At 38.5% G+C, this 14,038-nt stretch overlaps 1 protein-coding gene across 2 annotated transcripts in view; it reads right to left on the bottom strand.

Moving 5' to 3' along the window:
- LOC122565217 (endophilin-A2) overlaps window positions 1-14,038 on the bottom strand; it is a 137,576-nt gene that overhangs the window by 28,427 nt on the left and 95,111 nt on the right. For both annotated transcript variants that reach the window (XM_043720970.2, XM_043720969.2), the window contains exons 5-7: window positions 12,493-12,626; window positions 7,233-7,391; window positions 728-831 (exon numbers count right to left, since the gene is read on the bottom strand). In XM_043720970.2, the coding sequence (XP_043576905.1) occupies window positions 728-831; window positions 7,233-7,391; window positions 12,493-12,626 (397 nt within the window). The remainder of the gene's footprint in view (window positions 1-727; window positions 832-7,232; window positions 7,392-12,492; window positions 12,627-14,038) is intronic.

The raw sequence follows: 14,038 nt of genomic DNA, 5'->3' as shown, positions 1-14,038 counted from the left end.
GAACTTATGGTCCAATGTCACTAAAATGCAGAAGTTGTTTTAATGATCATTGTAAATAAATCTAGGTATTTAGCAGCACTGATCTCCATGTGTTTGCACTCAAGTATGATTCCTAACATAAAGCATCTTGTTATAATTGTAGTGAACATGCTTCACCATTTCTACACATCCTTGAAGTTATAACCTGTAAACAGTATCTATATTTACAAGAAACATTTTCTTGGTAGCAAAGTGCTCTGGCACATCCTGAGAGCATGAAATATGTGACTTAAATCCAAATGTTTCTTCTATAAATGACAACTTTTGGCACGGGTAGTAGCATATTCCTGAAAAGATCACTTAAAAGTAACTTCATTGTTCTCAAATTGCAACAGCATCATGCCACTTTACTTCACACATATTATAAGCCAGTCTTAACCTTGTACTATCCATTTTACTCTGATGGAAGTTATCGGTAATGACTCAGCAATTTTTATCTTACTTTACATTACACAGGTACAACTTTACACTATTTCAAATATACGACATATACAGTGTGATATTTAAAGGTCCACATCGCTCAAGTTGACCAACATTAGCTGGTATCTTAATTCAAACCAGGCAGGTGGGGAAAATCTGTCTGCACCTTATTGTTTCAATAACTCAAAATAAAATCTCGCATTTACGTTAAGATACCCAATCTCATTGAATAACTGGATAAAGTTGAACATATTTGTTGTTTTCTTACCTCTCCTTTAGCTTATCAGAAAGTTCCTCCAGAATTTGCACGGCCTGTTTGTGATAGTCGAGTTGTGCTTCCACAAGGGCTGACATTTGAGTCACCTGCTCGATCTGGAAGAAAATTATCCATATTTGGTTTAAACTAGTTTAAAGTGATTGAAATTATTTTCACTCAATTACAGTGACTTAATCTCTCATCCTAAGATGCCCTCCTGTCCAACAGCTATTTATAGAAATAAAAGTGATTCATGCCTGAACACTTTTACATTGATCAATTCTGAAATTACTCCCCAGAATTGGCTCAGGTTCAACAAAAAAAAAAGCAAGGACACTTTCACCCTGAGGCCAATTAAATATTTTTTGTGAAACTGTGTAAGTTTGCTCCATCTGAAGATATGAAAAATAAAAGGTATGGGACATCTCCACTTTATCCCAATGCAAACTTATAGCTGTCAAGAGAGTACTGAGGAAATACAGCTTAAGGATTGCACTACTTTGTGAGAGGGGTTAAAATGAGACCTAGGCTGTCCATTAAAGCTGACATTATTTGAAGAAGTTTGCTCTCCTGACTAACATTCCTCTATCCATCAATATTACCAAAATTGCAGACTATTGAGTCATCCCATTGGGATGTTAGTGCCGAACCATGATCATTATGTTTTACAAGACAACTGACAATGAAGTCCAAAACTGGAGCAATGCGTCATATATTGTGGGGTGTAAATGATATATGATCTCACACAAATTGAAATTAGTTTATATATTATTGAAATTATTTGCTTCTCTATGAGACATCAAGAAAGTATGAATTCGTCTATTGAATGAAATATGAAGTAGGGATATCAGAGAAGGCAGGAAATAGCAGAAAGAAATATTTGGTAACAGGATATTTGGTGATTACTTGGGTATTTTTCAGTATCAACAGGACAATTTCTTTTTTTGGGTGTGACACATATTGGCTTTTAAATTATGACTTGGCTGAAGCCAGAGATGAAGCAATCTGCAGGATTAGAACAATCCAAATCAGGGGAAAATCAAACATTTATTATGCCCTGACCAATGCCACAGGCTTAGAAAGCTTTTCAATAGAACTGTGGGAATTGCTGTTCAGCAGAGCCAAAAGAAGGTTTTATGTTGTTATAATAATAAAGTTGATTCATCATACATCTGATCAAATCTTCAATGAGAGCTCAATAAATGTTCTCAGCACACTCACTAAAAGCTTTGACTAGTTACTGTCATTGCCTATACACAATTATTACCCTCAGTGAATGGTTCTATAAAGCAATACAATTTCCCATTAAGCAAGAGTAAAATCCTTGTAGGAAAAATGGCACATTGATGAACTTAATGATCAGGAATAAAGCATTACTTCACAATATATCATAATCTTCCTGAAATACTTTGCCTTTCCATCAGAAGCCATTGATCTTTGCTGAGATCATTACATTAGAGACAAAAAAACTGCAGATACTGGAATCGAAAGTAGGCAAGCAGGAAACTGGAAGAACACAGCAAGCCAGGCAGCATCAAGAGGTGCTGAAGTCAACATTGGGGACCAGTCCTGAAGAAGCCAAAACATTGACTTCTCCACCTCCTGATGCTGCCTGGCTTGCTGTATTCATCTAGCGAGGAGAAAATGAGGACTGCAGATGCTGGAGATCAGAGCTGAAAATGTGTTGCTGGAAAAGCGCAGCAGGTCAGACAGCATCCAAGGAACAGGAGAATCGACGTTTCGGGCATAAGCCCTTCTTCAGGAATGCAGAAGGGCTTATGCCCGAAACGTCGATTCTCCTGTTCCTTGGATGCTGCCTGACCTGCTGCGCTTTTCCAGCAACACATTTTCAGCTGTATTCATCTAGCCTCCTGCTTGTCTACTTGAGATCATTACGTTAGCCAAAAGTGTGTTACTAGACTGAGAACTTTGGAGCGGAGTCTAATTTGTTTCCTTTAACAACAAAGTATGCACATTCAAGTTCTAGCAATAGCATTGAACAGTGATCTGAAACAGGAATCCAATTACCTGTACTGACTTCAGTAAGGTACAAATGAGAGTTGAGAGAGAACAAATCCTGAATGAGGCACAGCCCGCACGTGTGTGTGTGAATCTGGAAACCTGGAGTATTTAGGGAATTCTGTGCAGGAGGAAAGAGATGCTTTCTGCATTTGCTTTGGTTCATAGTTTTTAAGGCCTTTTTTGTGGTATATAATTTGTAAGGCCAAATACTTCAGGTTCCACTGATAAATTTCTGAAGATCAGCGTCCCAGCATTTCAGCTTCAACTGAGCAGAGGGAGGGGAGTTCCAGTTTAACAGCTACAGGTGTCTGCTGATTGTGTAAACAAATCAAATAGTGACACAGGGAAGTGGTGTTTTAATGAGTTCATGATTTTAATAAGTGTACCTTTTTTTGGAAGAAGTGTGGAGTTTGCACATTCTTCACATGTCTGCGTGGTGCTCGTTTCCTCCCACAGTTCAAAGATGCGCAAGTGAGGAGGACTGATCATGATAAATTGCCCATAGTGTACCAAGACATGTAGGTTAGATGGGTTAGCCGTGGAAATGTAGGGTTATATGATAAAGGGAGGTGGGTGTGGGTGGGTTGCTCTTCGGAGGGTCGGTCAATAGGCCGAACGACCTTCTTCCACTTTGTTGGATTCTATAATTCCACAAAAAGGGATTAACTGAGAAACAACAGGAATAAGTGGAATCAGGGCTAATAAAGACCACAAGATGAAAGGAGTAGGCCGTTTGGTCCTTTCAGCCTGCTCCAGTCGTGGCTCATCTGACATTCCCACAATCTTTGATTCCCAAAATGGTTAGGAATCTATGGCAACCTTAAATATACACAAGGGCTCTGCTTCACAGCTCTCTGCAGCAAGGAATTCCAAAGTCTCAGAATCCACAGAAAAAATCCCTCTTCATCGCAGTCTTAAATTTGTGACTCCTTATTCTGAGACTATGCATTCTGGCTCGAGACACCTATGAGGGGTAACATTCTATTAGCATTTACCCTGTCAAGCCTCTTGAGAATCCTATATGTTTCAATCAGATAATCTCTTATTCTTCTAAACTCCAGTGAGTGGAGTCCCACTCTGTTTAGTCTTTGCTCATGAGATAATTCTTCTATTTTAGAGATTATCCTAGTGAACCTTTTCTTAACTGCCACAAATGAAATAATATTTTTCGTGAAATAAGGGGACCAAAACTGCTCAGAGTACTCAAGATATGGTCTCTCCAATACCTGAATAGTTGCAGTAAGACATCCCTACTCTTATACTCCAGCCTCCTTGAAATAAGGGCCAACATTCCATTAGCCTTCCTAATTATATGCTGCACCAACGTGCGAGCTTTCTGTGTTTCATGCACAAGTGCCCCAAGTCCTTGTGTGTTGCAGCTTTCTACAGTTTTTCTCCATTTAAATAATAGTGTTATTTTATTCTCCCTTCCAAAATAAACAACTTCACATTTTCCTACATTAAATTCCATTTGCCGACTTTTTGCCCACTTCTTGTATCCATTCCACAACCTGCTTTTCCACCTTATTTTGTGTTGCCTGCAAATTTGGCTTTAAAGGAATATAAGCAAGCAAAGCAGGGTAAAAAATGTAAAACCAAAAAGAAGCAAACACATTGCTAGGACAGTACTATAGGCCCTGGAACAGGGAGAAGGAAATTGAACAGCAGATAATGAGGCAAATTTCAGAGAAGTGTAAAAGTAATAGGGTAAATGATAGTAGAGGATTTCAACTTTCCGAACACTAAGTGGGATAGTTGTAGCATGAAAGGGTTTGGAAGGAGCAGAGTTCTTAAAAGACATCAAGGAGAGTTTTTGAAGTCATTATGTAGGAGAAAGGAAGGGTGGTCTTGGATTTAATTTTACTTAATGAAATGAGGCATGTGGGAAGCATTTTGCAGACAGTGATCATAACTCCATTAGACTCAGGTTTGTTATGAAGAGGACATGGACAAACCAAAAATCAAAACTGGGCAGAGAAGACCAATTTTAATAAGATCAGGTATGATTTGGCCAGAGAGGACTAGGAGCAGATCTGTTTAGGTAAATCTGTGTCAGAGCAGTGGGAGTCATTCAAGCAGGAAATAAGGGGAATACAGGAGCAAATGTTCCAATAAAGACAAAAGTAGGACCAACAAATCCTGAGAACCATGGATACCTAAGGACATTCAAGACTCGATAAAGAGAAAATGGGAAGCTTACAGCAGATACTGAAGCCTCAAAATAGCAGAAGCCCTACAGAAATAAAGAATGTGCAAGGGGAAGCTTAGAAAGGAAATTAGGAGAGCAAAAAAATGGGGAGGCCAGAATAATCGCATGCAAAATCAAGGAAATTCATAAGCTATTTTAAAGAGTAAAAGGATAACTAGGAAAAGATACTCTACAACCACCTGATGAAGGAGCAGCACTCCAAATAAACCTGTTGGACCTGTTGTGAGATTTTCAACTTTGTACATCCTAGTCCAACACCGGCATCTCCAAATTTGAAAAAGAGTAAGGTCCATTAAGGACCACAGTGATAATTTGTGTGTGGAGCAACAGGTTCTGGCAAGATTATAAAGAAACACTCTGTATCAGTGCTTACCACTAAAAGGGACAATGTGGGTATTGACAACAGGGAAGAGAACTGTATTGCACAAATAAATTAGCATAGATAGGGAGGAGGTTCTGAGTGATCTGGCAGGCTTAAAAGTAAATAAATCTTTAAGGTGGATTCTCCAAGGCTATTGAATGAGGCAAGGAGGAAATAGCAATGGCAATAGTTTTCAATTCCTCTCTGTCCACAGGAGAGTTACCAGAGTACTGGAGGACAGCCAATGTGGACCATTATTCAAGAAGGGAGCAAGGAACAAACCAGGCAATTACATGCTACTCAGTCTAACCTCAGTGGTGGGATAACTATTGGAAGCAATTCTGAGAGATAGAATTAATCTGCCCTCGAAGAGGCATGGATTAATCAAGAATAGTCAGCATGGTTTTGTTAAGGACCAAACTGAAATTTTCGAAGAGGTAACAAGGTGTGTTGATGAGGGTAAACCATTCAGCTTAGTCCATTTGGACTTCAGCAAGGTTTTTGATATGATTCCACATAGACGACTGATAACAAATTTAAGAGGTCACGGGATTCAAAGAAATTTGGCTAATTAGATTCAGAAATGGCTGAGTAGCGCAAAACAGAAGGTGATGGTCAAGGTGTGGTTCTGTGACTGGAAGCCTGTGTCCAGTGGGGTTCTGCAAGGACCAATGTTAGGGTCCTTGCTGTTTGCAGTATATGTAAACAATTCAGACCTGAAGGTAGGAGTTTCATCAGTAAGTTTGTGGACGATATGAAAGTTGGAAGTGTGGTAGACAGTGTGGGGGATAATCTTAGATTACATGAGGATATAGATAGGCTGATCAGTAGCAAGTGGAATTCAGTTCAGGTAAGCGTGAGATGTTGCATTTGGGCAGGACAAAAAAGACCACAGAATTATTGATGAATGATAGGTCCCTGGGAAGCAAAGATCAGAGGGACCTTGGTGTGCATGACCAACGGTCCTTTAAGGTAGCAGGACAAGTAGATAAAGTGATTGAGAAAGCATATGGTTTATTTGTCTTTATTAGACAAACATAAATATAAGAGCAGGGAGGTTATTCTGGAACCATATGAAAGTTGGTTGAGCCACATCTAGAATAGCTGTGCGCAGTTCTGGAATCCATATTATGGGAGAAAGTGCAGAGGAAGTTTATGAGCATGTTACCTGGGCTGGAGAATTTTAGTCATGAAGAGAGATTGGCGTATTCGGGTTGTTTTTGTTGGAGCACAGGAAATGAAAGGATCACATGATTGAGATCTATAAAATTGTTGGGGGCATGAGAGAGTAAACAGAAAGACTTTTCCCCTTGTGGAAGGATCAAAGACCAAGGGATATCGATTTAAGGAAGGGGTAGGAGGGGATATGAGGAAGAGGACATGAGGAAAACAAATGGAAATGAGGAAAATGTTTTTTATCCAGAGCATGGTGGGAATATAGAACTCACTGCCTGTCAGGGTGGTAGAGGCAGGAATCCTCAAAATTTAAGAAACATATAAATGTACACTTACAATGCCAAGGCATATGGGCAAAGTGTTGGAAAATAGGATTAGAATAATTAGGTGGTTGTTGTTGACTGACACAGACTCAATGAGCCAAAGGGCCTTTTTTTGTGCCATAGACCTCTGGGACTCTTACATTTACTCAGATGCACCAAAAGCAAATAAGGTCAATGAAGAAAGAACAAAAATCAAATCAGGGACACCCACGGTTTGGATTTGGCACACTACTACATTGAGTGGTGCCTTTATTAAGCCACCAGATCTTACATAATCTTATATGAACTAAATACCTTCACTATAACATCTAATTTTGTCACCTTATATTGAATAACCTCTTACCATCACAAATTACGAATAAGCCACCAGATACATATAGGAAAAAGAAATCAGAACAAAGTAGTTGGACTTCAGTTCATTCTTACATCGGTTTCTAAAAGATTGTACATGCTAGTTTCTGCCACTTCTTTGGACTCGTCGAATTTCTCCATGGCTTGTTTGATCTCTTCGTCAGGGATTTTACCCTGTCGTTTCTTCTTGTAGTCATAGTCCAGGCGTCGACCCTCCAACTTCTTCAAGTGATGCTACAATATCAAAATGGATATGTAATATGCAATAATATCTAAAATATTCTCACACAATAGTCTTTGTTTCTTTTTTCTTGAAGATTTATGCATAGTTCCAGGCAATTCCCAAATTATGAACATCTGACTTATGAATGCTCATACTTAAAATTAATATTAATATGAAATCCCATTTGTAAGGACTCGACACGCAAATGTTTACTCATACTTACAAACAGCGACTTTGTAATGTACTGTACTGTATTGTCTTCTGATAGGTGTACAACTGACTTACAAATGTACCCAGGAACCAGTTTCTAAACTGGAGACTGCCTGTGCTTTTAGTCTGCATAAAGCTATTGATGCCAACAGTCCACAATGACCTTACTCACTTAATCATTCTTATATGACTCCAGATACCAAGTCTTGCAGACTATAGGACCTTTGAGATAGAAACATTATTGTTTACACAGACACTCCTTCCAGCATGGGACCATGAAGTAGTATTGTTTGCTCATCCCTTTCTCTCTGAGGAGCGCGACCAATTGCTGCATCCCCAGTGACACCAGTTCTCTCAGCATAGACCAAGGTTTAACCTTTAGGCTTTTGCATTATGTAGCTGGGGAGCAATACAGAACATTAACTCTAAGCTATATAGAAATCAAATAAATTCATTCGTGCAGTGAAATACTATTTGATCAGTGATGTTTACTGTTTTTTTACCCTTTCAGTGCTGACTTTTTAATGCGACAGTTCATTGGAGAGTAAGGTTTTTCAAAATCAAGGTCACTACTTCTCCATGGTCAACTGACTGAGCTGACCAATTTGCTTTAATGTTATGTTTAGTAGACAGATCAAAATATTCAGTCAACATGGATAAGTTAAAAGTAACTGCCAACTTGGATTCCAAGCCAGTCCCTCTAGAAGATGGTGTCATTGTATCAATGCTCCCCATTAGGGCAGAACAGAGACACAGACAAGAACAATGTAATCACCATCAAACCAGAATTTACTCTTCAGTTTCTTCTGCAATTATATGCTCAGCTTCTCTTTTCTTTAGGTTCATAACCTATGATAACAATTAGAAAATCTATCTTTAGGCTTCTGATGGGGCTGTTTTTCTGCCTATTTCAAGCTGAATGCAAAAATGATCTTGACAATTTTGCTCTATGAGCAGTAGAGCGGCAAATAAGCATCTTTCCCTCAATATCAGTGAGATGATATAGAAGTAAATAGGCCATAAACTTATTCTCAGCTGAATGGACTATCAAAATGTGCAGCAAACCAGTGCCCTGAATGAGCATCACATTCCACCATCAAGTATTTTTCTCATACAATCATAGAAGACACCAGCATGGGCTCTGTTCCCGTCCACAGATTTTGAGCAACATAAACAGGACAGGTTACCCAGCTCCTTGATCCTGTAATGCCATTCAGCTAAATCTTTGCAGATCTTATTTGCAATTACCTGTCGTGGTCAAATTCCCTTAAAAATATTTGAACAGAAATCAACCTCATTTGTAAAATTCGTTACTGATCCACTGAAGCATCACCTTCTATCCAACTTGGGGACACACAGCTGACCCTTGCAAATTTCTAGCCATACAATCATTAACATTCAGGAGAGATGTTCCCCCACCTTTGGTGAGATGTCATGTCTAAAAAAAAAGAGCCTGAGCATTGAGAGAAAGACATAGACAGATAACTTCCCAAAGCGAATTTGTTTTTTTGTGAGGCTGGTGCATGGTAATGTTCTCTTCATTTTTCACAGACTATTGCAGCTGATCCTGAACTGATGGGATCATAATGGGTGATCTATATCTAACATCTGAAGACAGCAAATGGTAGGAAACAGCAGACTCCATGTATCTTGCAGCTCTTCATATTATGTTAATTGCCAAATAAAATGGATACCTTAGCCTATACCAGAGTTAGTACATCGACTTACCTTACGCAAAACATGTTCTAAACATCAAGTGCAATAAACTTTATATTTTATCTTGGCTTTAGCGAATTTGGTCTATTGGTAGTTCTCATTATTAAGAACTTGGGTTTGTCACTTAGTTCTTATCATGGTTTCACTGAACTCTGGTTTAATGACAAATGAGGCAGTTTTGACTGTTTTGCTGATTAACTTTGAATGCTGTTTTATCTGAAGAGTCGCATCTTAAACACATGCTTTAAGCTTCTGATCTCACTGATGCAGAGAGGTTTCATGTAGATTAAATAACGAGCTTAATTATATAAATTAACTTTTTCAATTAAACCTGCAAATTTGCTTTCCCATTTTTTCACATTTCATTGATCAAGTTCAAAAATAATTACATAGTTCATGTCTGATTTAAAAGGATTGATCGATATTGATATATCCAATACCTGCTCAGATTTCCAGGTGATTTGTTCATTTTATTGTGCATTTGCACAAATTCAGTTTGGACTATTTTGCAGCACAACTAATCAGTTTAGAATAGGCAGCCCGCTCTAGGAAATAAACTCTCATTAAACTTCTCCTCCCTTCTAACCTTGAACCTTTATCTTGAGGTACATATACTGCAGAAACACTGTACTATTGCACAACAATCTTTGCACTTTTAGTCTGAAACTACCAGTATGAACAATTTTTTTCGACACACTATATGTGCTTGAAATGCACGATTTCACTTCAGCAGAGCAAATTCAAAACTTTCCCCTTGTATTAATTATCGGCCTTTCTCAGCATATCTGAATGAACTTGGCTAAATACAAGACTTTCAATCCATGGTAAGAGATAGGGTAGTCTTGGCAATTTTAAATTTAGCTTCCAATGGGTTGCACAAAATCTTTTCTATTGAAATATAATTGCTTACTGTGTTGGTGAATAAATAGCATGAGGCATTGTTTGATTCAATAAAGGAAATAAACTATCTGGGAACTACCTAGTAGTGTTGGTTTCAGGACATGTAAATGTTAAAACTGCAAAAGTCTATATCCAAAGGTTACAGACGTTTTGCTCCAAGAACTTTTTAATCCAAATGCAAACATGTAATTTTCAGTATCAAGAACAATATTTGAGAGATCAACAAACATTAACTAATTGAATAAAGTGTGCTTCATATGGATAACCAAAACTTGGGTGATAATTCTCAAACATGAATACTTACAATAAATCCACTGACTTGGACAGCTAACTCGACCACACTTCCTCATACCCTACCTCCTGCAAGAATTCTATTCCATTCTTCAAGTTTCTCCATTATCTATTCTAATAAAGCAACATTCTAACCAACACTTCTGATAGATCCTCCTTCATCCTCAACAGAGGATTCCTCCCCATCATAGTTAATAGGGGGGACTTTTGACTTTCACCCAAACCATGACAGGGCTTATCTTCTCCAAACCTTCAACCACGAGTCCCTGGATTCAATCGATCATGCTGCAACATTTCAGTTACATGTGTGATGCCACCATCAAACAGTTCCTCCACCTGTCAGTGTCCTTATAGGACCTGCAACTGATGGCGTTCCCTTCCCGACACCCTAATCACCCCAACTTCCTCCCTTTCATTAGGCATCTTTCCATGAAAGTATTGACGATGTAACATCTGCACGTTTGGCTCCTCCGTCAACACTGTCTGAGGTCCCAAACATACTTTTCAGTTTAAACACCAATTTCCCCATACCTATTTCAATTCTATATACTACAGTCACTGCTTATAACGTCAGCCACTTGACATTGGGGACAGCACAGACATAATTATGGAACGCCTCCATTCAGTTGCAGAAACATTGGAATTAGGAACAAGAGTAGACCATTTCGCCTTTCAAGCCCAGTCTGCCACTTAATAAGATCATAGCTGATCTGGTTGAGTTCTCAACTTCATTTTCTTATCTGTATCTGGGATCCCTCATCTAACTCATTTAAATAAATTCAATGATCCAGCCTCTGTTGCTTCTTAAGAAAGAGAATTCTACTGACTAATGACATTCAGAAGAAATTTCTCCTCATCCACACCTTAAATGAGAGAACTCTTATCTAAACTGTGCCCCTTACTCTAGTCTCCTCCACCAGAAGACACATACTTACGGTTTCACTCTACTAGGTCACTTCAACAACTTATACAATCAATAAGATAGCTTTAGAATTAAAGGCTGTCATTTTAATTGTCCATCTTGCTGTCATGCCAACCTTTCCGTGCTTGGATTCCTACAGTGTTCCAGTGAAGCCAATTTAAGCTCTGGGAACAGCATCTTATCTTTCAATTAGGCATTCTACAGACGTCTGAACTTAACAGTGAATTCAACAATTCTAAGCTATACACGTTGCCCATATTTTGGCTCCTTTTCTTTGCACATCTTGGTTTTAGTCTCATTTCTTCCTTGCTTGTATTTTTGGATAGTAGCTGTTCATCATTTTACCAATTACACCTCCTCTAAACATATCTTTTGTTTCTTTACTTGTCCCATTACTAATTTCTTTTGGTCGTGCACACTAACCCTTATTGTCATTTAATCTTTTTTCTCTTCCAATCTATCACAGGCTTTTGTTTTTGGCTCACTGTCCGACAGGAAAGGTTGACAGGGATACTTTGAAATAGAACTAATTCAGCTTCGGAAACCTGGTTAGCGTGGATGAATTGGACTGAAGTGTCTGTTTCCATGCTGTATGATTCTACAACCTGAAATATTAACTCTCTCACTCCACAGATGCTGCCTGATGTAAGTATTTTAGCATTTGGATTTCATATTAGGGCATTCTTGTTGCTTGAGCTGTACATGTACTGTAAATTAGCATACTAAATGTTCTGCTATAAAATTCCGGTCAATGCGTTATCACTTTGAAAAGAATTGGGAATATGGTTTGCCTTCATGATATACACCTATTCAGAGAACATAATAAAAGAAGTGGATTCCACCTCAAAATGTTAAGGAAAACTGAACTTATGCTACCTAACCTAACACCATATCAGGTTTCCACAGGATATTTTAAAAGGGAGTAAAAGTTCACAAGTGAAAAGATGATTCAATTGTACTCAGAAACCACTGATTTCAAATTAGGTTTCAATCATGTTTCTTCTGGAGTGGGAGGGGAGGGAATCAAAAAGATAGCAGAATGGTAATTTGTTTACCTATAGATGATATTTTACCTGAATTTCTTTGAAATCTTTATCACATAGACCTTGTAAGGGGTCAATGAAGTTCTGTTTGACTTCAATATCCAGAGAATCTTTAACCTCAGCCATCCTTTTCATCGATTCACCAACATCAATAAGAGCACCTCCTTAAATCAGAAAATATAAGAATCAATTGAAGTACAGAAAACTGAATAAATCTCTCTTCGATGAATAACAAACCAATACAATCCTTGTATCAAAATATTTTCACCTGTCTTGCTGGGAAACCGCTTAACGTGTAATTTCCCCACAACGTGTCACCTTCAAGAAAACCCTTGAATAATAATGAGAATGACCTTGAAAGGTCAGAGCATTGAGTATGGGAGTTGGGAGGTCATGTTGTGGCTGTACAGGACATTGGTTAGGCCACTTTTGGAATGTTATGTGCAATTCTAGTCTCCCTCCTATCAGAAAGATGTTGTGAAACTTGAAAGGGCTCAGAAAAGACTTACAAGGATTTTACCAGGGTTGGAGGATTTGAGCTAGAAGGAGAGGCTGAATAGGCTGGGGCTGTTTTCCCTGGAGCTTCAGAGGCTGAGGGGTGACCTTATAGAGGTTCATAAAATCATGAGGGGCCTGGATAGAGTAAATAGTCAAGGCCTTTTCCCTGGGGTGGGGGAAGACCAGAACTAGAGGGCATAGGTATAGGGTGAGGAGGGAAAAATTTAAAAGGGACCAAAGGGGCAAATTTTTCCAGGCAGAGGGTGGTACATGTATGAAATGAGCTGCCAGAGAAAGTGGTGGAGGCTGGTACAATGACAACATTTAAAAGGCATTGGATGGGTATATGAATAGGAAGGGTTTAGAGGGATTTGGGCCAAGTGCTGGCAAATAGCACTAGATTAGGTTAGGATATCTGGTCAGCATGAACAAGATGGACTGAAGAGTCTGTTTCCAAGCTGTACACCTCTACGACTCTGTAACTATAATCATGAGAGGCTTCACAGTTAAATTCAATGATGACCTCATTTGATTTTCACACAAAAATACTTCCATCAGAGTCAACAGTTAACAAGGAGTGAGAGACCTTGTAAAACTTCCCTGTCCCCTTTGGAGTGGTTCTTTATAACTACCAGCTGAAGCTAACTACCTCGGCACAAAGCAGGAATCTGGCTTGAGAAATTTCTGTCTGTGTGTATCTGTTTCATAGTGAATGGTGCTTTTGATAACTGAACCACTGGAACGATCTACAAGATTGCAGTTATTAACAGTCAGTTCTGCTCATCTCTGATTTGAGATATACAGAGATCTGGGATGTACACAGGTACAAGAGAACATCTCAACTTAAGGTAAATGTCAACTTTTAAGATAAATTTTTATTTAAGAGAAAAATATACTGTTGAGTAAGTCAACAATAAGCACTCCAGAAAATATTATTCCTTCTGGAGCTTCCCAACAAAGTTCCTGTTCCTTTGTATGCTAAGTATTAATTAAGTAAGAAAGTATTAATTTAGAGTCAAGTTAAATAATCTTTTTAAATAAACTTGGAAGTTATTTTTAATGCATCTTTCTTTTGCTC

Source organism: Chiloscyllium plagiosum, unplaced genomic scaffold (assembly GCF_037043375.1).
Source record: "Chiloscyllium plagiosum isolate Xiang-an unplaced genomic scaffold, Cpla_swu_hap1 HiC_scaffold_28, whole genome shotgun sequence".
NCBI classification, from domain to species: Eukaryota; Metazoa; Chordata; class Chondrichthyes; order Orectolobiformes; family Hemiscylliidae; genus Chiloscyllium; species Chiloscyllium plagiosum.
Note: the sequence above shows the minus strand (reverse complement) of the source record. Positions and strands in the feature narration are given on the sequence as shown.